Source organism: Vipera berus, assembly GCF_964194415.1.
Source record: "Vipera berus genome assembly, chromosome: 3".
NCBI classification, from domain to species: Eukaryota; Metazoa; Chordata; class Lepidosauria; order Squamata; family Viperidae; genus Vipera; species Vipera berus.
The window spans coordinates 132,498,514-132,524,503 of record NC_138204.1 but is presented as its reverse complement, the minus strand read 5'-3'; the positions used below and the strand labels follow the sequence as shown (position 1 = coordinate 132,524,503).

The 25,990-nt window shown below is 40.8% G+C and overlaps 1 protein-coding gene across 3 annotated transcripts in view; it reads right to left on the bottom strand.

Annotated features, from left to right (window-relative positions):
• Positions 1-3,843: 3,843 nt before the first annotated feature.
• BASP1 (brain abundant membrane attached signal protein 1) overlaps positions 3,844-25,990 on the bottom strand; it is a 78,161-nt gene continuing 56,014 nt past the window's right edge. For 2 of the 3 annotated variants that reach the window (XM_081323250.1, XM_081323249.1), the window contains one exon: positions 3,844-5,527. In XM_081323250.1, coding sequence (XP_081179376.1) covers positions 4,796-5,518 — 723 coding nt within the window. In that variant the 5' untranslated portion in view covers positions 5,519-5,527 and the 3' untranslated portion in view covers positions 3,844-4,795. Of the gene's footprint in view, positions 5,528-15,952; positions 16,170-25,990 lie in introns of those variants that run through there. The other variant, XM_081323251.1, reaches the window with a different exon arrangement.

Sequence of the window (25,990 nt, the reverse complement as noted above, 5' to 3'; positions counted from 1 at the left end):
GGCCAATAGTAAAGTCAGTGCTTATCATATTCTGCCGATCTCAGTAATTATAAGCTAGTTCCAATGATTCCATATGCTATTACATTAACAGCATACAGTTTTAGGTCTAGTTTAAGAACCGAGAGGTTTTCCGTAACTCTGGTCAATTATCTATCCTGGGAAAAATTGGGAGGCTGACACTCCATTTTTTTTTATACCTATCTTAATAACATTACATACTTTCTTTCTTGGTCACATTCTAGATCAAGACTGGGTATTGCTGATCAACACCAAATCTTTCTTGATGCATCAGTTCAGGTACTAGTCACTGCTGACATGTCACAATTCTTGAGGTTGTTTTTTTAATACTGTCCACAATTACCATGTGAGATCAACAAAATCCAGCTTTATCTTTTTATGTTGTAAAATCTACATTTTGGGAAAGGTCATCTGGTGATATAAAACTATATTACCATTGAGGTGTGGTAATTAGTACAGGTAGTCCTCAACTTATGACCACAATTGAGCCCAAAATTTCTGTTGCTGTGTAAGACAGTTAAGCGAATTTTAACCTTTCTTGCCACAGTTAAGTGAATAGCTGCAGTTGTTTAAGTTAGTGACATGGCTGTTAAGTGAATCTGACTTTCCCTTGACTTTGCTGGTCAGGTGATTCACAGGACCCCAGAAAACTGCATCCATCATAAATATGAGTCAGTTGCCAAGCATTTACATTTTGATCACATGACCATGGGGATGTTGCAACAGTCATTAAGGGTGAAAAATGGCCACAAGTCTCTTTTCTCAGTGCCATTATAACTTTGAATGGTCACTAAACGAACTGTTGTAAGTCGAGGACTACCTGTATCAGTTTCCTGGAGAACATATAGAATTGGAGATGCACTCAGGGGATTAAAAGATAGGGAGTGAACCCAGAGTGTCCTGACTTATGAGACCTGGATACTCACTGGACTGATTAATTGGGGAGATATCTATTTGGAATTGAAATAACTTTGCCATATGAAACAAGCTTGTCTTGGATTGCACCATGATTCTTAGCTGCTGAATGGCAATTGCAACACAGAATGATGTATTGGTTTCAGATGATTTGCCACCTGCAGCTAATGCAAACCGATACCTGGGTTCTACCAGTTACACCCATGTAACATCAAGCAGCTATAATGCAATCCTATGGCAACCCACTTGGAAACTGATCCAGAACCTTCAATAGGCATAGAATGCCAACAGGTAGGAAACATATCCCCATCCATTCTGAAATACTGGCACATTTGCATTTTCGCAGGCTGGTGGAACCTGCTGGTTGTGATGTTTAAAGGCCTACATGGCTTGGATTTTTTCTTAGAAAGCAATGTTTCCTGTGTAGTCTTCACGGGTTTTGATTTTCTTGACAAAGACTGTAATAAGTGTTGGATTTCTGAAAATCAGGATCCGCTTTTTCTAAGGGTAGGTCCTTGAAAAGTAAACAGGATTATTATTTTAAGAGGTCTGTTCTTCACTGGTCTCATTTGGATGACAAATACATCCTCCTCATTTTACCAAAGATTTGGGATGTAAATAGAAGTGTGCCTCTACTACTCTTGCCTTTAAACTATACTGCTAATACATCCTACAATTCATTGAAACATGTTAAACTATGGAAATAGGTTAGGACGCTGAGCTTGTCGATCAGAAGATCGGCAGTTTGGCGGGTCGAATCCCGAGTGGCGCGTAGCAGAGTGAGCGCCTGTTACTCGTCCCAGCTTCTGCCAACCTAGCAGCTCGAAAGCACATAAAAATGCAAGTAGAAAAATAGGGACCACTACGGTGGGAAGGTAACAGCGTTCTGTGCGCCTTTGGCGTCTAGTCATGCCGGCCACATGACCATGGAGTCGTCCTCGGAAAAACGCTGGCTCTTAGGCTTTGAAACGGAGATGAGCACCGGCCCCTAGAGTTGGAAACGACTAGCACGCATGTGCGGGGGGAACCTTTAACTTTTATGCAAGCATAGAAGTGATTTGCTTAATATATTGTGTATGCTTGACTAAATGTCATTTAGGTGCAATCCTCCTTTATTCCTTTTATTTTATTTATTAAGAGCTATTGTATCTGGGCCACAACATTTCAGACAACCAATAGATGATAGCAAAGAAATAGACCTGTCTATATCTCTTTGCTGTCATCTCGTGGCCCTCTGGAGTTTGGTAGACCAGATCTCTATATTTATATACTGTATACTTCCAGAACAAAGAATGAGAGACCTGGAAACCTCAGAGGCTACCTAGTCCAATCTGCTGCTCAGGGTTTGATCCCCTGAAACAATTTCTAGAAATAGTTATCTAGTCTCTGTTTAAAAACCTTCATTTAGAGGGAACATACTTCATGAAGCTGCCCGTTTCACAGGTTTTACCATCAGGAAATTCCTGTATCTACTTGAATCTACTTCCCTGTAGTTTCAGTGCTTTGATTCTGGGCTTGCCATCTAAGGCAACACAAAACAAATCCCTTCTGTCTTTTATATGCCAACCATTTAGATATTTGAAGATTATTTTCATGTTTTCTCCCAGACCTGTCTTCCACAGAATAAACATACACACTTTTATCCAGTGTGTCTCAACCTTGGCTACTTGAAGATATGTGGATTTTAACTGCCAGAATTCCTGCTGGGTGGGGATTTCTGGGAGTTTTGAAGTCCATATATATTCAAGTGGCCAAGGGTGAAAAACACTGCTTTAATAATTCCTCACAGGATTTTAAGTTCCATCACTATCTTGGTGGTCCTCCTCTGAAGACATCCACATTTTATTACAATATGTGATTTTTCTTTTAGTTAGTAAAATATCTACACAGAGCATGAAGCAGATTATACTTAATTAGTTTTGTCTTATGCTAGAATTAGTGGCTCTTTCTCAACTTGGAGCCCTTTATGTGTGTTAGATTTTGACTCCGTAATTCTTTAGCTAACGAGACCAAGAGAAATAGGTCCACTGTGCCTTCAAATATCAACTTTGGAAAAGCTATAGACAGCAAACTCCAGATATAGGCAACTGAGACATAATTTTCCATGCAATGAACAGATGGACTAGCAAATGATGCTAGTGAGTCAGAATATTCACTAATGATAACAGCCACATTGCTCTCATGCAGTGCCCATGCAGGATTACAACAGTATCTTTGGTGACCAGTCTTGAAGTTCTGTATCACTAAAGAAATCAAATATTTCCAAGAGTACTTTTCCATACCATGGGACAAACTAGCTACCGCACTTCCTTCTATACGAAAGCTCTTAGTTGGTTTTATTTATACAATGGATCATAAAAAGCAGTTCCTCCTGTAATTTTGGTTTCTGACTGTACACGTGTTTTCTCTTGATTTCCAACTCTCCCAATCCATTTTCAACCCGTTTCTCTCCTGCTTTGCTTTGTCTTTATCTCAGCTTATCTCTCTTCTTTGAGGGCCTGTCTCAATCTGGTCAATATTCTCAATAGCTTCGACTTTGCTAAATTCTGACTTGGAAAAGAAACACGAGGTTTCCTTTTAGAGGAACGTACCAGAATTTGATAACCAGAAGGGAGGGAGGGGTCCACACTGTGTCCACTAACAGTTTTATACTTTGTACTCTTTAGTTTGGTGAGGCTATCAATGCATGATAGAGTGAAGGTTTCGTTTTGCTTGTGACAGAACCTAAATTGATTTGGGCAGAGGGGGGAAAAATGACTGGACAAATAGCACCCAGTTGGCTTCTATTCCTAATCTGGGTCTCTCTGCTTTTAGTCCATCACTTTAACCATTATACCACACTGGCTCGCTACTAGCGAGATAAGTTAATCTAAATAAAATTGCAGCCGCTAACACCTGAGATGTTTTTTAAATTATTTAACTTTTATTACTGTTGCACCATTTATACAATTACATATAATTTCAATGCATCCATTGTACATTTTGCTTTTGTTTATTTCCAATGAGAGGTGACTTGGTGTCTGTGACACAGAATGGAAGAGAAACTGGAACTGCAATGAACGCAGATATTTTATTTATTTTTTTCATTTTCACTGACCAATAAACAGAACTACAGGTGCACTCAACCACAGACATGCATTAAACTCGTCATGAGAAATCTAGGTAGGCTAAGTAGGATGAGAATGCTTTTTTTTTTAAACTATTTTTTTTAACTCCCAAAAAATATTTGGGGAAGAAGAAGAAGAAGAATTGCAGGATTGGCATTGCGGAAAAAACAAAATGTCGACAGCTACGTGAGTTTTGTCTGAAAGTTGCCATTCGTCCACTGCATAAAAAATACAAAATGATAAAGCCTGTAAATAAAATTTTTAAAGAACCCACGAGAAATACTGCTTTTATAAAGGTTTGATTGGTGTGGCACTGGCCCAGAAGGCAGAATTAATTCTATCATTGCTCCCCCATCCCTCCTAAGAAAAAGGAAGGAAAAGATAAAGTGGAGTGCGTTTGGAGCAGGTCAGGAGGAAGAGGAAGGAGGAGAAGAGAAAAGAGGCATGCTGCACTTTCAGACAATCTGGGTTGTCTTCTTAACGAAATGCAGAGATATTTTTTTTTTTGGAAAGTTGGCAGAAACTATATTAGATATTTCCCCCCACAAAAATACTATTTAGATTACCCCATGTCAACCATTCCCCCATCCCCCTTAACTTAATGGGACACTGCTTGCTTGCTTGTTTTCTTGGGCAATACAGTTCAGCTACATAACAAGTTAGTAGAGCTGGGGGGGAAAAAGATAATTAAAAAAAAAGACACAGGTTGTTTTTAAGTGGTTAATTTTGTTTTGTTTTGCAATAGGCTGTCCGATTTAATCCTTCACTGCTATGGTTTGATCCGAGTTTGCCGCCGGAGCTTCAGATGCTTTCGCTTCCTCTGGTGGGGCTGCGGGCTCTGAGGCCTTAGGAGTAGAACTAGGTGCTTCTGTTGTTGGCGGGGTCTCCTTGGAAGAAGGCGCAGCCTCGTTGCAGCTGCTGCTGGGTTTTGAGTCTGAAGCTTGGGCCACATCACTTTTAGTTTCCGGGACTGCAGGAGCCTCAGTCTTTTTGGCTTCCCCTTCCTCTTTGCCCTTGTCATCTCCTCCTTTACTAGTAGCCGTGACCTCTGAAGGCTGGGAAGCTTTTGCATCACCACTGAGCTCTGAGGATTTCGGGGTGTCGCTGCTGGCTGGAGGAGCATCTGAGCTTGGTTCCTCCTTAGAGGTTTCAGTGCTCTTCGGAGGCTCTGCTTTTGTGTCGCCCGGAGTGTCTGGCTTCTCTGGCTCGGGTTTCTTCGGTTCTTCTGGGCTGACACCTTTCTCCCCTTCCTTCTCCTCTGTCTTGTTGGCAGCTACCTGGTCATCCTTGTCTCCCATCTCGTCTTTATTATTCTCTTTCACTTCGGCGGTCTCCGTGGTGGTCTGCTGGCTTGGCTCATTCTCTTTTGGAGCCTCCCCTTCCTCAGCTGCTGTCCCCTCAGCCTTCTTGTCTTTGTCTTTGGTCTTTTCATCATTCACATTATAACCCTTCTTCTTCTTGCTCAGTTTGCCTCCCATGTCGGAGCTCTGGAAATGAGAAGAAGGAGAGGGTCATCCTCCAAATAAGGTTACCAGTAAAACGAACACTAAATTACTTTGTCCTCCTTACACAAGGTGCAAGAAGCAATAATACTAGAATAAATAGAGAAGAGGGGGCTGCATCCAGACTAACTTTCTCCATCATGGTTTTGTTCTCACTGAAATAAATGAAGTAAACTAGTCATCGATAATTCAATCCCATTTCATAAAGTATTAGTAAACAAGATGTGTTTCGGTCATGTTGTGCTTGTCAATGCAACCTGCTAAACTATAAACCAAGTTCATCCACAAAGCTAAACCCAAAGCACATTTAGGCTCAGTATGATATGCAAACTCAGCCTGCTTTTGAATGCAATCTAGCCATTTTATAACTGAAAACTAAAAATAATATTTTCACTATGGTCTTGGACTGTACCACTTGAATTGCTAGTGGATTTAATTTTTCCAGAAAGGGGAAATTATTACATCTATTTATGGTTATTAAAAACATCACTGCATAGAGTAAATAAATGCAGATCCCTGGGCCCAAAATATTGCAAATATTCTATAGAGATACATTGTCATGGTTTTCTTTAAAATTGTTTCTAATTTAACAAGAGTCTCCATTATAGATTTGTCTCTCGGGTTTGGTCATAATAAAGTATATTAAGTTCCATTAAAGATTTATTGCCCAATCCAAAATGGCAATTTCTAAGAATGTTTGGAGGTAGATCTACACTAGTTTTCCCCAATTTGTTTCCTTTCTACAACTCTTAAACCTGGAGAGCAGTAGTGTTAGAAGACTAGCTCTCATATATCTCTCTTCCTCTCCACAATAAACATGGTCTAGTCAGTGGAGAAATAAAAACCAACCAGGATCCTCTCCCTTTTCAAATGTCCTGTGATACAGACATTTCCTATGTTATCTATATACCATTCAAACTATTTCACCTTAATATAGCAAAGGAAAATTCCATTGCAGTATAAAAAAGAGCCATTGCTTACATTTTCTAGGTTTAAACATATACAATGATATTCAAATGGGAATGGGCAATCTTACCCAAATCCTGAAAAAAAAAACCCTGCTTAATTTATCTTCATTTAATTTTCCCTCAACATTCCTACAGATGTTTACTTTCCATGCATTCCAAATTGCATTCCAGGCAAATGAATTTCATTCTCTTATTTCATACGGACATTTTTCATCTATATTGGACAATTTCCCAAAACTTCATGAAATTCTATATATTATAGAATTGCAGCCACATGTCATATATGTGTACATGCTCCTTGCCTTGCTTCTCTAGAATGTCAACTTCGCCCTTAACTTCTCATTAAAATCAGAGAACTCTGACATAATGTCAGTTAATAAACCAGGGAAATAAGTTGGATCAGCAGAGATAAATAGGACAATGTGTTGTAGCTGTGAGCTTTGAATGATTGTGGAATTATAACTTCTGGGCACATTAGTTCATGTGCGTATATTCTTTCCTACGTTTTCTGTAATTTAGAAGAGGAACTTGTGGCTTTCACCTTCTCTGAAAGATTTGCTTAAGAGCTCATGGTTTGCCCTTGCATGTCTACCCATGTTTTAGGAAATACAGATTTTCACAAGCATTCATGACTAATATAGCTGCTTTAGAAAAAGAATTAAAAAGGTAACAGCTTGCTATGAAAGGTTTTAAATAATGCACTGAATTTAAAATGGATCCCACATCAACCCTTCCAAAAAGACACCCAGCCCACTTTGATCAGGAGAACGGTCGCTAAAACCTAACAACGTTAGTGCCATTCCATTTCATCCATGTAGGTCACTGTGAGTTTATTGCATAAAGAAAATAACATGTTCATGCCCATCCAGTCACATTTCACTTCACCGCAGTTTTTGCAAATCAGCAAGGGCAGTGTATTAAACAAAAGCGAGTGTTATATTTGCTTCCAGATAGTCAATCCCCAATTAAGCCTCTATTTGTTTGCCTGGCAATGGCTAGATAACACAAACCAGCTTTTGTGCAAGGTGCCTATTTCTTCCATACCCTCCCCCGTTGCTCTCCCCAAAACAGGATGGTCAGCAGAAGCACGTAGAGTCCGCGCTGCCAGAAGATACTCCGCACCCTGACCATAAGTTATATCATTATATTTGAATACTACTATTTTTTTTCCACAAGAATAAAGGGCAATCACACATTTAACCGAGATAAAAAAAAACAATCAGCTATGGGGGAGGGGGGCACTGAGGGGGCACTGAACATCTACCTGCTATTTTGTTCGTTGTTGTTGTTGTTGTTTTTTGAATGACCAATGAATTAGACAGGCTCAGTTTTGTCCTCACCCAAAATATATTTCATTTCTACTCCATTCACATTTTGATTTCATCTATTGATTCTACTAATTAGGTCCTGTTCAATGAGCTCAAATGTCCTTCTTCTGCCAAGCAACAATGAACTCAATGTTTCTAGCTGGGAAAATCCAATGTCTGCATGCAAGATGCATTTGAACGGGGTGGGGGGTCTATTGAGTCAGAAACAGAAAATGGAATAACCTGGCAGGGATATATTTCTGGCCACCAAGCACTATAAAGCTGGAAGGATACCAGTTCTCTAATAATTCTACAATGTGGTCTGAAGAGAATTCACTTCCCTCTGTGCTTGAACAAAGGTATTTTCACCACATATGGATTGCAAACGTCCACTGAGAAATATTAGGATGGGGAAACTAAACAAAAATCTGGAAGAAGGTAGTGACAATACCCATGTATGCAGACATGGGTAATCTAAGGATGGTACCACACTTTCAGCTCATCTCAATGCAAGCACAAGAAATACACAGTTTCAGAGGGTGTGCAGGATTGTTGTCACCTTCAACCCACCACCAACCAGCCTATGATAATGCAACTTTTTTGCCTGGCCTTTTTTTTAAGCTCTGTTAAATGAAAGACTTTTCATCTTGTGTTGGTTCACAAGCTCTGTGAGCTCCGGTTTGTTTGTTTGCACGCTGCCCTTTAATGTCTTGTAAGCCAACCTATTCCACTCCACTCTATTTGGCTACTGCATCTATGGTGTGAATATTCTCCCCTTTCCAGCCCCTCGTTGCTGCCCCTGACTTTTTTCTTACAAAATAACTTCTTCTGTTGTTTTTTTATTTGGGATGAAACAGTGAAACAATTGGACCTGGCTTAATTTTATTTAACAAGCTGAATTAATAGGAAAGTTGTTAATTTTCTTTCTAATCCTAGTGAAAGCAAGCATAGTAAGAAGTGTGGTACTTTTTTTTTCTTTTAAAACGAGCAAATTGATCCAGGGAAGAGTAAGGAAACAGGGGGAACCATTAACCAAGCTATATAAACATCAAGAACACCAACCTCCCACTGAGGCAGGGGTGGATACAGATTTCAAAATGGCTACTGTAAAGGAAGAGGTAAAGGTTCCCCTGCACATGCGTGCTAGTTGTTTCCAACTCTAGGGGCCAGTGCTCATCTCCATTTCAAAGCTGAAGAGCCAGCGCTTGTCCAAGAACATCTCTGTGGTCATGTGGCCGGCATAACTAGACAGAACGCTGTTACCTTCCCACCGTAGTGGTCCCTATTTTTCTACTTGCATTTTTACATGCTTTCGAACTGCTAAGTTGGGAGAAGCTGGGATGAGTAACAGGCGCTCACTCTGCTACGCAGCACTCGGGATTCGACCCACCAAACTGCCGACCATCTGATCGACAAGCTCAGCGTCCTAACCCACTGAGCCACCGTGTCCCTCATGGCTACTGTACATATGGGCAATTGAAGTCCTCCTTTTTACGGATAGGATTTGATTTCCTAGTCTCACTCACCCTGTGGAAGCCAGTAACGGTCACTACCTGAGACCAAAGCAACGTTAAGGGATTTAAATCTAGAAAGGATTTCTTAAACTGCCTTTCCCCCCCCCCAGCTGATTTACCCAGGGAGGCAAATGGCTGCAGCGTGGATAGCACCTGCTTTTATTTAATGTATAAAAAAATTAAGATTAGGATTTATTTATTTATTTGTCCATTTTTTTTCTGCATGTGCAGCAATTAATTAGTATGCATTAAGCTGTTCAAGCTAAAAAAAACAGTTGAGCAGTATTTCTTTGTTACAGGTAGATATGAGCAAGAGGGGAAGCATAACAGGAAGGGATGAGGGTTTTTTGGGGGGAAAAGAGGGAGTCTTCTCGTTTTATAATACTGCGATCACTGAAAAGAGGGGTTGACACCCCCCTTTCTCCCTTTAGTGTTTGCAGCCAGTTCTTCTGTGAATTGAGGCTATCACATTGAGCCTTTTAGTTTTCCCAGACAATTATCAGGAGAAGTTAAGGAAGACATGAAGGTTTATACCATAATCTTACTTCACAAAAAATGTTCAAGAATATAGGACAGTTGTTTCGGTTACGGAAACGTAACTTTTATTGCATTCCATGATTATGTTTCTTTGCTATGAACTTTGTCAATGGGTATGGTTGCAAAATGAAGGTTCTCTGAGCTGCCATTTTGAGAGGCCCTATTTTCCCTTACAATGGGTTAGCACATGGACAGTAGGAGCAATGGGGAAAGCAGAACAAGGGCCTCCAGATTTTGTATACTTGTGTACCTTGCACACTTGAGCAACTATCAAATGGAGAAGGTGATGTTCCATGGCAAAATGGCATGAGGGAAGAGTTAAAATCCTTTCAACCCGGCCATCACACCAGTCTGAATTAGGAGCGCCATGGTGGTGTTAATCTCTTAAATTGTACTTTATGTAGTGAGGGTTTCAATAGATATTACATTACACTATGTACTAGGTCAGGGGTAGGCATCCTTGGCTCTTTTATGACTCATGGACTTCAACTCCCAGAATTCCTGAGCCAGCTGGCTCAGGAATTCTGGGAGTTGAAGTCCATGAGTCATAAAAGAGCCAAGGTTGCCTACCCCTGTACTAGGTGTTTTTTTTTTAAAAAAACTATTAAGGAAAAAATGAATACCACTTCATATAAACTCAGATTTCTCTACAACATTAATCACTCTATATGCATCCAATGCAGGATACAGAACAGATTCCCTTTCAAGGGCCTTTTAATTTATTGTTTAAAAGTATATTCTATAATTGCCATTAAAAAAGTGTAAAACAAAAATGAATATTGCTGTTTTGTTTATGCATTCAATATAGGAAGTCAACCCTGGTAGTATTAACTAATTTATGATATATTAACCTTCGGCACCTAATAGATACACAACAAATTAGCCCAACATGTTCAACAGATGGTGTCTTTTCTGTGGAAGAATAATTGCAATAATCCCTAGTCAGCAGTATTTTTGCCCATGCTAATGAGGATCAGAAGAGCCGTAGTCTCTAGACATCCAAAAGGCAACAAAGTAGAAATGGCAATGCCTATCTCTTTTTTTTATCAAGTGTTATGAAAAATAAACCAGCCAAAGCTGTGTTTCAAAATTGTCTTCAGTCATTTAAGGATGCTAACTAGCACATTTTCTGCAATGCTACCATCTTCACTACCACCAGATTCACGCTCACTAGTGCCCAGTTACAAAAAAAGAAAGATCCCCCCCCCATTTTTAATAAACCAGTAAAGGCAGTGCCTTGGCAAAGGTACAGGTGGATAGCCACTATTTTAATCAAGAGCACAATATGAACAGAAAAAGTTAAAATCTGTCTCCTCTCCAGACCACAATCCTAATCTTGATTTAAGATCCTGGTGTTACTACTTAAAAAACACCAGATCTACAAAAACCTTTTCCCAGCTCCTATTTAATGCTTAACCTCTTGGTAGTGAAAAGCAAGAAAAACACTGCTGTTAAAAAGCTGCAGGATTAAAAGAGAAGCATATTTATACCCGTACTCTATTGACTAAGCCTACCACCAACTTTTCAATAAACTGCTGACTGACATGGGGTACATAAACTAGATAAACTTGCCTAAGTGTATAAATAAAAGTAATTTGGTAAGCTGATTGGATGGTCACTCCTCCCACCTTGTATTGTATCACCTTTGTGGTGGAAATGTCTGGAAAAATCACTGAAACATTCCTTTTAAACCAAGGGAGCGTATCCTGCAAATCCTAAGAAGACCTACAGCAATGTCTACAAGGCAGCTTGTCCTGCCTTACTGCTGTACTAAGAGGACGAGAACAGCTCTTGTAACCCACTCCTAAAAGTAACGCCGTCTTTAGGACTTGGGGGGTGGGCCCTGCTTATACACTTAATGCATCGGCCAATTGTCACCATGGAACAGGAGGCTTCAAAGAGTTCTCTGAAAGATTTTATATCAGCTTCAGCAGATTTGGTAAGGGCAGCTGTAGACCAAATTTTGCACTGAGTTTAGTGCAAAAAGTCGCTGGAGTCACTCCAAAGTCCAAGTGACAAGTGAGGAAGGCAGGCTAGGCCTTCAAATTACAGACATGCCTAATTAAGAAAGAAGTGCTGAGGCTTCTTGGCACTGCATTTTTCAGGACTTCGGACCAGTGTGCTGTAGAAGAAAATTTGTTTTCTACATTTCTGCTGTTTTGCCTTTTCAAATCCCTTATGATGAGGCAAGGAGAACAGAATATGGGACTACTGGGGGTAATTATAGATCCTGCCAGTAAAACTGAACAGTCATCTAAGCTTCAGGTTAGCTAGCAATCCTGTCTGAAACATAAAAGTTAAGAAACAGTTCCCTTCCTGTGGCAATTTCCTGACTTCTGTTGTTGTTGTATTCCTTCCTCTGGTTTGCTCTCACTTGTTGCTTGAGAGACTTACTCTTTTCACATATTCCTATCCCCACTCCCCACCACATTTTCATTTAATGTCCTAACTTGTCACAAAAGCTTCTTTCCCCACACCAAGCCTTTCTTATTTTCTAGTCTTTTCACGTGTACTTCCTTGTCCTTCAGAAAACCAAAACCAGCGTGATGCTCCAACTTTGTTAAATTCTAATTTCAGCAACTGCTGATGCAAAACTTTTGACAAAGGGAAGAGGGTTTATTACTACATCTGTCACGAGCCAGCAGGAGATCATCTGCGTATTGTTACATGCACAGAGCCAGGCACATCCTGTCCAAGAATATATTTTTAATTATTAACTGCAAATCCCTGGTCAAAATTCAAGTTACTCCGTTGGAGGGATCACTCTGAAGAGTGAGGAAAGGATCACTCACCAGAGCTGTAAGGTCAAGTGGAAGCTTGTGGGGGATTTATCCATTATCACAGCCTGCAAGAAAGCATGGATGCTTCAGCAGCCATCACAGTGAAGAGAGCTGTCAGCAGCTTTGTTGCAACAGGGCAGCAAATACCAAGATCACCACTTGACGCAGTTCTTTCTATACAGGCAGCCCTCGACTTACCGCGGTTCATTCAGTGACCGTTCGAAGTTACAGCAGCACTGAAAAAAAGTGACCGATGACCATTTTTCACACAACCGTTGCGGCATCCCCATCAAAATTCAGACACCCTGGCAACTGACTCATCTTTATGATGGTTGCAGTGTTGTGTGGTCCTGTGATCCCCTTTTGCAACTTTCTGACAAGCAAAGTCAATGGGAAAGCCAGATTGACTTAACAGCCATGTTACTAACTTAAATCAACTGCAGCAATTCACTTAACAACTGTGGCAAACTAAGGTCGTAAAATGGGGCAAAATTCAATTCACAAACGTCTCTCTTAGCAATGAAGATTTTGGACTCAATTGTGGTCGTAAGTCGAGGCCTACCTGTACATTGCACTAGGCCAAATGATACTGTACAATCAATGCGACTGAAAGTATCAACCTTCTTACTCACTATTAAACCATTACTCTTTTCAACATCAGCTTACTGAGCTGGTGTCTAGTTCATGCATGGAAGATGCATTTCTATACCCACAGCTATTTTGTGACCCTGCACATCCCCATATTATGTCTGGAACTACTAAAAAATTGTAGTGGTACCTTTTCATGCATTTTAAAAGCAAGCAGTAAAAAGAGATGGCTGGAATCTCTTTTATATGTGCATATGCAAATATACACATATTTATTTACACATCAAAAGTAAGGTCAGGAATCTGTTTCTGCCCCTTTTGGTGTTTTCATCGTATCATTGTGATCACATCTTTTCTGGTTCTCAGCAGTTGGGGGGGAAAAACACAATACTGAAAGCAACCAGCTGCAAAACCTTGCCTACACATAAATCTCAATTAATCAGTAATGCTTGCATTCATATATCAAACTAAGCAGTCCATAGTATAAGCTTAGTGCACAGAGTGTAACCCTGATTATTGCTTTTCTCACTTACCACAATGTACCAGTCCTCCAGTGCCTCCATACACTTTTTCTAACTCCAATGACTCCACTATTTATTTAGCGGAAGATTACTTTAATAATTCAATGTAAATTATTAAAGTAAATATTACTTTAATAATTCAATGTACTATACTGAAAAAACTACCTGTTGCCAACAGGTGCATGTATTATTTGTCTATATCAACGACTCAAGTAAAGGCCAGGGAAATCGTCACTTTTTAAGCATTGACAATCTACTTTTGTGAAAACAATTTTGCAGCCCAACCTGTTTAATCTGCAGTTCTTAGCTTACTAGAGAAAACCACCAAGGAAATTACATTATTTTTAAGTCCATAGGACTCCATTATTAGGAAAGCTTTCTCTCCCTGACTGACAGCTGATCACCTCCAAATCTATGGCTTTTAGCCATGTTATTTTAGGTTAAGATTCAGGCAATGCAGGCAAATTGTTCTTTAAACGCACTTTCTGCAACCTAGGTTTTGGCAGAGACTATCCATTCTTAAATAATTGCAAACAGGATGGAAAGTGACTGAAAAAACTAAGTTGACAATAGTTCCTACAAAAACCTTAACCCTTAAATTCTTGGGTGAATAATTTTCTGCCCACATTTTAGCTTGCTTTGGCAACTACACTATATCCCACTAATTTTCTAAATTTTACTCGTGTAAAGTTTCACTCCTTTCAAATATTACTGTTAGCTATAGAGTTCAACAGATAAATTCAACCCCTGGAAACAGAACCCTTTATTGTAATGTTCAACATCCCCTGGATGCAAAGTGTGAGTTGTTCCACTATCTATAATTAAATCTGAGTTCCAGATTTAAAAATGCTGAGCTCTAGTTGTGTAGCCTTTATAGGCAAAGCATTCCATTGCCCATCATCCTTGAACCCATATTTGTCTTCAACTCAGATCATTGTCCCTCCTGCTTTTATTAGAAATTAACAGGCTCACAACAGAATTCATTAGGAGCAAAAGAGGAAAGTATTTGTGTGCTATCACAATGCAAACTCCAACCATTTTGTATATCCCTGCAATATCGCAACAAACATATAAAAGAGTGAGAGGACACTATGTAATGCTGGTCTTATCATTTGCCCTCTTTCGTAAATTGTTCCATTCAAACTACCCGTAGAATGGAAAATGGATGGAAGGGTATTCTTCCAGCAATTTTCTGTACTAAAGTGTACCTCCTCTTACAGATTATATCAATGCATCCTTGTGCAAAAGAACTAACTATATTATGCTTACTTTTATGGGTATTAGTTGCGGGTCTGTATGTATCATTTGGTGCCCATACTAAATCCAATTGTAACAATTAACTATTATTGTTATTATGAGTAGACACAAGTCTTAGTTTTGCATGTGGGGACTGGAGGCTAAAACATATAGGGAACGGTTGCTGGAATTGGGTATGTGTAGTTTAATGAAGAGAAGGGTGAGGGGTGACATGATAGTAGTGTTCCAATATCTCAGGGGCTGCCCCAAAGAAGAGGGAGCAAGCTATTCTCCAAAGCACCTGAAAGCAGGACAAGAAGCAACGGATGGAAACTAACTAAAGAGAGAAGCAACTTAGAACTAAGGAGAAACTTCCTGACAGTTAGAACAGTTAATCAGTGGAACAACCTGCCTCCAGAAGTGGTGAATGCTCCAACACTGGAAGTTTTTAAGAAGAGACTGGACAGCCACTTGTCTGAAATGGTATAGGGTTTCCTGCCTTAGCAGGGGGTTGGACTAGATGACCTCCAAGGTCCCTTCCAACATCATCATCATCATCATCATTATTATTATTATTATTATTATTATTATTATTATTATTATTATTTTATTATTATTATTATTATTATTATTATTATTATTATTATTATTATTATTATTATTATTATTATTATTATTATTATTATTATTATTATTATTATTATTATTATTATGTTCTGTCCTGAATACCCAAAGGGAAGCAATTAAACATTTCTACTTCTACATAATAGCTCAACTCTAATTTGTCCACATACTAGGTTTTCTAATCCATATTTCTGATTAATGATAGTTGGTTGCATAATTTTCAACAACCAAATACAGGTTTGCCACTAAATACTGTAGAAATAAAAGCTTTGAATCTGTTTCCCTGTCATGAACAAAAAAGGAGAAAGCGGTACAAGGAATACATCACTGCTCACCTTCAATATCGCTGTAAAAAACCAAAACAAAACACCACATAGTTCCTAAATCCTGGAATTAAGTCTCGGAAAAATCTTCTCTATTATCATCAAGGTAAGTTTTGTTTCCAAAGATGTTGATGATTCAATGGTAATAACAGCAATTATGTGACATAGAAAGGAGACTATCCTGTTGCATGTGAAAAATCTTGTCATGATTGTAAGTGTATTTTTCAATCATTTCCAATTTCAGCTCTAAAAGCCAGCTCATCTGATGATGTTCTCTAAACACAACAGGGAAATAAAGATTATTACAAGAAGAAAAAAGCACTTCTAAGTATTCTTGTAATAAGTGTTTCATATATTAATAATAATAAAAAATGAAGTGGAGACATTAGCAAAGTCCATAAAACATACTAAAACACAATTATAATATCTTAATCTAGTTTGTTGTGTGAGCCCCCATCCACTTGGGTAATTTTGTCCTATCTGAGATACAAATTGGTTGATCTGAATGTCCCTATCCAGATATTTTACCTTTTAATTGCCTGTTCTTAATATAATCATGCTGGTATCAAGACTTCATGCTAATGTTATCCAGGAAGAATCTAAAGTAAAGGATCCTTCAAACTGTATTACAATGCTTACGTTTTACAGAAAATTATGCCAAGAGTCTGGACTTTTAACAGAGGAAGTTTACAAGGACAGGATGTCCCCAGTGATTTTCTAATGAGATATGGGATTGTTTTCTGTTAACTGCCTAAAACATAGGTTACATTTCAAATTCCAGATGCTAGGTGCTATAAAACCTCACATCAAATTAATACTGATTGACTCTCTGTATGTTTTTGAAGTAGCCGAAGGACCACTCGGGACGACAGGCTGCTTAACTAGAGGTTTATTTAGAGCAAGGCAAAAACAGAATAACTCGTCCGGCTTTTATAGCCGGCAGCTGTCAGTGAGGACCAATCAGGAACGTTTCTTTTGGCGCCGCGTCTAACCGGACCAATCCGCGCTGTCTTCTCTTGACAGTTCTTGTTTCCGCATGGCTCGGTGTTTTGACAGCCGCGAGCTGTCAGTGGCTGCGCCTGCGCCGTGCGGGGGGAACTTTGACAGCTGTCAAGTTCCCGCATGTTTTCCTGTCAGATTTGTTTTCCCCTCATCGTACAAACGGAATAACTTGTTTAACTTGTTATTAATGTTGTTTACATATATAATACACCCCTTACCCCTCCCCTGGAGCGTTTCCTCCCCCTTGTTGGTTGTTGGAACCTCCCCACTGGTAGTCCTTTAGGTAGGTGGGGGCTCTTCTGTTCCTGTTGGAGCGTCTTGGAAGTGGGGCGATGTCTGGTTCAGGCGGTAGTAAGTTCTCTTGCCCCTCTTCCTCTTGGTTTGGTATCGGCAGTGCAGTATTTCTGCGGGGGCTTGCAGTTCGTGGTTCTCTGGTTGGGGTTCTGGGCTGTGCGGTGGTTGTCTTGGCCTGAGTTGATCGATATGTCGGCGTAGATTGCCGTGAGTTTGTGTGGATATTAGATAAGAAATGGGTCCGGTTTGTTTTAGCACAGTCCCTTGGACCCATTTGTTTTTGTCTGTGTATGACCGTGCCCATATCATTTGCCCAGGTTTGAGTGTGCGGGTTGGGTGGGGGTGATCGTTTTCTGCGGAGTATGTGTCTGGATGTAGTCTGTCGAGCCGCGTTATCAGTCTCCTCCCCCATCTTAGTTCCGTGGGTGATTTGCCCGTTGTTGTGCATGGAGTTGCGTGTTGTGACATTAGGAACTGGCTGAGTCGCCGCTGCCAGTTCCCTTTTACGAATTTTTTCAAAGCTTCTTTTGTGGAGCGCACCATAATTTCAGCCATCCCGTTCGTCGATGGGTGGAACGGTGCAGACGTGACCAGTCTAATACAGTTCTTCATAGCGAACATCTGAAATTCACGAGAGGTGAATTGAGGTCCATTGTCTGAAACCATGGTGTCTGGGAGGCCATGTGTGGCGAATATTTTCCTAAGGGCCTGTATAGTGGCTCCTGAAGTTGTTTTTCTAAGGGGAGTGACTTCTAACCATTTAGAATAGCTGTCCACTACTATTAGGAAACTCTGTCCCTGGATAGGTCCTGCGAAATCTAAATGTATGCGTGACCAAGGGTTTTTTGTCGTTTCCCATTTGTGAATTGGTGCTTGGGGTGGCTCGCTTCGTGTTGCTTGACAGGTGTAGCACCCTCCCACATATTTTTCTATCTCTTTATCTATGCCAGGCCACCAAACATAACTTCTGGCCAGAGCTTTCATCTTGACAATGCCTGGATGTCCTTCGTGTAAGATGTCTAATGTTTGGTTTGTGTTCCTATTAGGTATTATCACCCTGTTCCCCCATAGAAGGCATCCCATATGTGAAGATATTTCATTTCTCCTATTATAGAATGGCTGGAATTGCGGGTGTGGGTTTTGTGCTGGCCATCCAGTTGTTGCCCACCTGAGGATTCTGCTGAGTATTTTGTCTTTAGCTGAGTTGTTAGCTATAATCTTTGCAGAGAGGGGGCAGTCTGGAAGTTGGGAGATTGCTAGAATCAACCCTGCTGGGGCTGGGGCTGGGTCCTTGCTTTGAATTGGCAGCCTGCTGAGGCAGTCTGCGTGTCCTAATTCCTTTCCTGGTTTATGTATTAATTTATAAGAATATGCTGATAGGAAGGTGGACCAATGCAGTATTCTTGGTGAGAGAATCTGCGGTGTTGTTTTATTCCAAGTGAATATTCCTAGTAGGGGTTTGTGATCCGTGAATATAGTAAAGGGTCTCCCATAGAGGTAGTCATGGAACTTTTTTACCCCTGCGACTATTGCTAGTGCGTAGTTCCTTTCTGCTTTTGACAGAGTGCGTGAATAAAAAGCTATGGGTCTTTGGGTGCCATCCTTGTATAGATGACTTAACACTGCCCCAATTCCATAGGGAGATGCATCACAAGTGATGCATATTGGTGTGTCTTCTCGGAAAAGGGTGATTGTTGAACTGTTACAAATAATCTTTTTTAATGACTGGAAGCTATTTTCATGTGTTTTGGTCCAGGACCAGGCGGTTCCCTTGTCTAGGAGCCTATGCAGAGGCTCAGCTATGGTGGCTTTGTGGGGAAGGAAAGCGTGATAGAAGTTTAATAATCCTAAAAAGGCTTGGAGTTCTTGTTTATTCTTTGGGCTAGGCGCTGCCTGAATAGCCCTTAGTTTTTCTGTGGTGGGGTGGATGCCTTGGCCGTCTATTTTGTACCCTAGGAATTCTGTGGATGTGACTCCGATGGAGCACTTTTCGCGTTTAAGTTTGAGACCGGCTTCTCTGAGCCGGCTCAGTACAGCTGACAGTCTGTCAGCTAAGTTTGCTTCGTTTTCTCCGGCGATGAGAACATCGTCGAAATAGGGGCAGACCCCGGGTATTCCTTTCAGGGTTTTCTCCATGATACCCTGGAAGATACCCGGGGCTGCCGAGATGCCAAATTGGAGCCTTTTCACTTTAAAGGCACCGCGGTGGGTGACAATTGTTTGTGCTTCCGCGGTGTCATTTGTGACAGGCAGTTGCAAGTACGCCTGCGTCAGATCAAGTTTTGCGAAAATGGCGCCGGAGCGGATGGAAGCAAATACGTCCCTTACCGCTGGCACCGGGTAAGCATGGGGGCTGAGGGCTAGGTTGAGGGTCGCTTTATAGTCCGCACATAGTCTAATTTCTCCGTTAGGTTTGACTGGGGTGACTATTGGGGTCTCCCAGCTTCCCCCTTCCGTAGGTTCTAGCACCCCAAGACCTACGAGGCGTTCTAGTTCATTTTCTATTTTTTCTTTAAGGGCAAATGGCACTCTCCTAGCTCTTATCTTTATGGGCTGGATGGCTGGGTTTAATTGTAAGGAGATGGGGGGGGAAGTGTATTTTCCTAGTGTGCCATCGAAGACGTCTGCATACTTGTTGCAGACGGCTTCGAGGCTAGAGGATTGGACTGTATTTACCCCAGTAATGGCGATGCCCAGAGGCCCAAACCAGTTTAGCCCTATCAGGTTGGTGCGGTTTCCAGGCATCACTAGAACTTCTAGGGGTCCCTTGAATTTTTTGTACTCTACAGCAACCTTAGCCTTCCCTTCCAGAGGAATGGGGGTTTTTTGGAAATCAGCTAGGTGGACCTGGGTTTGCCTCAAAGGAATTTTTCCTTTGCTTTGCTGGCAGATCTCCTGATACGTTTTGAATGAAATTAAGGAGACTGCTGACCCGGAGTCCACCTCCATGGGGCAGGTGACTCCCTGAATTTTTACCCTGATCCTCACTTTTGAGCTTAGGCTGTGTACCTTATCAATTGTTTCTACTAGGGCCCCTGACGTTTTTCCTAAGTTGGCCCGGGTAGTTGGCCTACCTGGGGAATTGGCCTCCAGATCATTCACGTTGTCGCGGGCCCGGCTTCGGCACACCGGTTTGATGTGGCCCGTCTTCCCGCAATTGTGGCACTTTCCGTTTCTGAACCGGCAGCTTCCGCGGGCATGGTTGCCCCCGCAGCTGGCGCAGGCGGCCCGTTGTTCGTATCTTGGTGGTGGTGGTGGTGGGTTCCTGGCTCTTCGGCGATCAGATGTGTCGCTTCTTCTCTGTTGTCTCCGTTCCATTCTGCGCTGAAGGGCCTCCCCGTCAGTGAAGTCCACCGATTCGTCGCTGTCACTGAGAGTTGCGCTCTCTTGGTATACGGTCGCTGGGCTCTCTGGAGTCGTGGTGGTCGATTTCTTCTTGTGGTTATACTCGTAGGCCATAATTTCTCGGGTCAATTCAGCTAGACTCATGTCGGGTTTAGATGTCAGTTTTTTCTGTAGCCGCTCGTCCCTCAGCCCGATCACCACCTGGTCTCTGATGCGGTCTTCCAGGTCAGGGAAGCAGCAGTTCCGCGCGGCGTGCCTGACCCCGGCGATGAAGTCATTTGCGGGTTCGTCTAGTCGCTGTTTCTTCTGGGCGAATTATACTCGCCAATACAGTTCTGAGCATGCCGGCATATAATGTTTGTTAAGCTGGTCTACCAGGTCCGCGTAGGAGACTTCGGTGATGGGTACCGGGCTAAACAGCCCGACGGCAGCGTCGTATACCGGGGGTCCGCTGATGTACAGGAGAGCGGCGGCCTTTGCTCTGTCGTCGGTGATTTTGCTGACGAGGAGAAATCCCTCGACTTGCCCCAGGTGTGATTGCCATCTCTCTGGATGGCGGGTATCGAATTCCCTCACACGCCCGAAGTTGGCCATGTCGTCCGGTCCTAGGTCTCGCTCCGTTGGAAGTTAAAACTTCCAGTGACAGCTCTTGCCGGGAACTCTCTTCCTCGGCCGTGACTTCAGCTCAGGAGCGATCCCACCTTCGTCGCCAGTGAAGTAGCCGAAGGACCACTCGGGACGACAGGCTGCTTAACTAGAGGTTTATTTAGAGCAAGGCAAAAACAGAATAACTCGTCCGGCTTTTATAGCCGGCAGCTGTCAGTGAGGACCAATCAGGAACGTTTCTTTTGGCGCCGCGTCTAACCGGACCAATCCGCGCTGTCTTCTCTTGACAGTTCTTGTTTCCGCATGGCTCGGTGTTTTGACAGCCGCGAGCTGTCAGTGGCTGCGCCTGCGCCGTGCGGGGGGAACTTTGACAGCTGTCAAGTTCCCGCATGTTTTCCTGTCAGATTTGTTTTCCCCTCATCGTACAAACGGAATAACTTGTTTAACTTGTTATTAATGTTGTTTACATATATAATACAGTTTTAAAAATGGTTGTTGTTGTTATCTGCAGCAGAATTAAAAACAAGATTACATGTAACTGGTAAAAAAAAGACAAAATGGAACGAACACACATCTTTTTATGTATTCTCATGACATAATTAATAAATAGGAAAAACCTACTAACTTTAAAAAGCTGATAAGCATAGGAGTTTTTCATACATTCTATTAGACCACCTGCTGAGCAAATCATTTGAAGGCCTAAAGCTGTGGTGGCACAGTATTGCAGACTAATTCTGCCGACTGCCAGCAGTTCGATCCCGTTCGAATCACGGTTGACTCAGCTTTCCATCCTTCTGAAGAAGGTAAAATGAGGACCCAGATTATTGGGGGCAATGACTATAAATTGCTGAGATAGGGCTGTAAAGCACTGTGAAGCAGTATATAAGTCTAATTCTATTGCTATATGTACAGTAGTCCTTGACTTACAAGAGGGGGTTGCTTAGGGACCATTCCAGGTTAGAACAGAAGCACAAAAGCTACTTGTGATCCTGCTCCATAGTTCTGACAGCTACACACTATCCCAGTTACCTGGCCACAGTTATATGTTTGGCAACTGGCTCACCTTTATAGCGGGTTGCAACATTATGTGGTCACATGACTGTGATTTACAATGTTTTTTTGCTATTTCTAGTCTTCTTTCCCAGAAAAAACCACCCCTAGGAATATATTAACTCATTCACTTAATGGACACAACATTCAATCAAAAAAATAAATCATAAAATCAAGTCTGGTACCTCAACATATGACTGTCATGATTTATGACAGAAATTCTGGGCTCCATTAGTCCACTAGCTGTAATTTTATCTTGCAAGTGTATAAATCATGACTGGGACTAAATCCTATCTTTCACTATCTTTTTCTTTCCTTTTTTTTAAAGTAAAGGTAGACATCCACCCTTAATTTTGCATAGGTCGATCTCAAATGTATTAAACAAGCAATACCCAAATGAAATTTAAGGAAGAGTAAGATTTCCAGAGGATAACAATTGTACAATATATTTAAGGCTCTTATATTTTCCCATATGTGCAACGATTAATTTACTCACTGTGGGAATTGGATCAACTTGGAACTTACTTACAGGCAGCTAGTGTTACTATTAGGTTACTAAATAGTACTACTAAAACAATCAATTTTAACCACAGATCTAATGCAGCCTTATAATGACACTGTTCAGAACTATTAATGTCCTTATACATAATGTTAGAATGTTATTATTGAAATATTTTTTAAAATGGTGGATCTCTAATGCTTTGCCATCCAGTACAATCCATAATAACTTTTGTTATGTCATCAAGTAAATTTTGGGAATTACATTATTTATGTCAGGCATGACATAAATGACATCATGATGCAAATGATATACAGTATATCATTCTTGTCATTTGCCCAGAAAAAATATGATTATCATTTCGCACCCCCCATACACGTGCTAAATGGCAAAATTATGACTCAATGAGAAGTGTAAGGTAATTGAACTGTGACCAATGGCTTTAGTGAACTAATGATGGAATAAAAAGGAAGATCTACTGAATTATCAGTTATCATTGCATATAAACAGAACAGGCATATTAGCAAACTGTCACCTAGAAACCTTGCAAATTTAAAAATGTGAGAATATAAATTGTCTGGCCAAAATCATCTTTTTGCAGATTTGTAAAGAACGTCAAGCACAACATAGTTAATCTCTTTATTACCGAGTACCAGAGATGAACAAGATAGACAATCTCTCCTCAAAGAATTTGCAAACACTATTTAAGTGAGGAAGAGGGAGAGATTAAAGAGGGAAGGCAGAGGATGAGAGAGAAGGGTAACACGGTATGGACATGATTAGACACAATTACACAGTCTAGGATTAAATTAATTGGCTTCAAAACTCAACTTTTGGGCAGACTTTTATTTAGAAATTCTTTTGCTGTTCTGGGACACTTATTTCCTATTATATATATATATATCTAATGTACTACTCAAGGATTTTTCCTATTTTACCTTTAAAAATGTGAATGTACTGTTGGGAATAAAATTTATACTGAGAGATGAATGAAAATTATAAATGGGAAGCTGGTGTATTGTCTACTGAATTTTCCTTGTGAACTGGAGAAAATAGTTTTGCTTAAGAAAGTAAATTTAAAAAATGCCCCTCATCCTCTCTTCACATATATCTATCTATCTATATCTATATCTATATCTACATCTATCTATCTCTATATCTCTATATCTCTATATCTATCTATCTATCTATCTATCTATCTATCTATCTATCTATCTATCTATCTATCTACACTACCTATGCTCTCCACCCAAGCTTCTTTTTTTTTAAATTTCCTGAACAGTGTGAAGTGCCAGACAGAAGCTATAAAAAGGAAGAGAAAATGGGAAGGTCCTTTACATTGTCAATCTGAGTTTGACTAAAACCTCCAGTCCCAATCTCTACCCATTCCATTAGACATTGTTCAGAAGATTCCCCAGCACTCTTGAAAATTTTTTTTCAAAAAGGTAGGGGCAAATAAGCAGACAGAAACTTTTCTTCCATTAACTTTTTTAGAATACAACTTGTCTTAGTCTCAAAACCCATATACCAGAAGAAAGATGTTCATGCAGAATTAGTGGCATAAAATGTAGTACTTTCATGATGTCTTACTACATCAGTATTATTTGCGATAACGGAATTCTCAAGTAAGCTGAAGCTGACTTTTCCTGGGATCTATGCCATTATTTCATCATTGCTAACAATGACTGATTTTAAGTAATAGTGCAAATGTTTCTAGACAGAAATGTATTTTATCACTGAATGCTTTCACTGGAGGCCCCCTCTTTAAAATATATATCTTATCCTTCCATTACAATATTCAAAAGCGGCTACAAGGCTCTACAACACACATGTCAAACACAAGGCCCGGGGGCCGGATGCGGCCCGTGAAGTGGTTTCATGTGGCCCACGAAGCCATCCTGGAAACAGTGAGGGAACGGCCCCCACTGCCTTGGCCCTGGCCCAGAGACCCTCCTTCTGCCAGAGACCCTCAGATCTGTCCCACTCCTTCCCAGGCCCCCATAGGCACCCTTGATGCGAACGATCTAGAGCTGGCCATGCCCACCCAGTAGGCCATACGCACTCTAGCCATGCCCACCCAGTAGGCCACGCCCACCCTGGCCATACCCACCCGGCCCCCTGAGGGCAACTGCAATGCTGATGCGGCCCTCAATGAAATTGAGTTTGACACCCTTGCTCTACAATGAAATCCTAGCAAAAGTAACAAGCTTGGTTTGGAGTTGAACCACTAATGCATGCATGCCAAGACATCATACTTTCTCCAGTGTTGAGGTAGAACCCATTCCACCCACAGACTCTTCTATGTATAGAACAGGAAGCTAAACCTGATTTCAATGGTAGAGATGAAATGCATCATCCTTCAGTGCATCATCTTAAATCATGCAGAGTCTGGCAGGTGGCATTCAGAAACTACATGAAGTCTGCATGTAATCATTTTGTGACCTCGAGAAGTTTTGCTTTTCTTTGCTTTTTTAAACACTCTGCAATGTTTAAGACTTGCCCATGCTTTAAAAAAACAAAAACAATCTTATGGCTTAAAACTCCTGAAAATCTGAACCCCCCAATAGCTTGAGCCCTATTTATTTTTTTGAATAGGGCCTTGACACATGGCACAAATTTTGATATCAATCTGGTGGAAGCTGTACATTTCAGGAGTACAGATCTCTTCGCAGAGTGGACGGCTAAGAGACCCAGGAGACCTCAACATTATTAGTTCAAAGGTTATTCCGTGGCAACTGAAGAATAATATGGTGGTACCTTCACTCCACATACAGAAACAGATTGGAGTACTACTGGAATCTCACTTCCACATTAATTCACCTAAGGCTTATGATCAGTATAAACACTGCTATACCTAAAAGACTACTATTTGCTAAAATATTTGAATTGGAAATTTGAGCAAAAGGAAGTAGAAACCAGAGTTGGTGCAAAACCCAAGTTAGTAAATTCACAACTCAAGCTCCACAGTAAATAGGCACATTTTATAGTTTGCATGGATACCCGATACCATGTCTTTCCCTACACGGCATGCACTTTTTAAAGAGTTTGCTCTCCAAAGCAATAGAGAGTTATAAGTTTCAACTTCACAGTCTGAGTTACTGGATTCTCAATACATCAAAGCAATACACAGTTATAAACATGTCACGAGGGATTTAGTTTTGTTTAATGTTCCATTCCACCACAGTTTCAAAACAAGACTTTTCCTCTGTAGTTTTAAGCATTACTGGATAATAGCTATGCACAGTTTCACACAT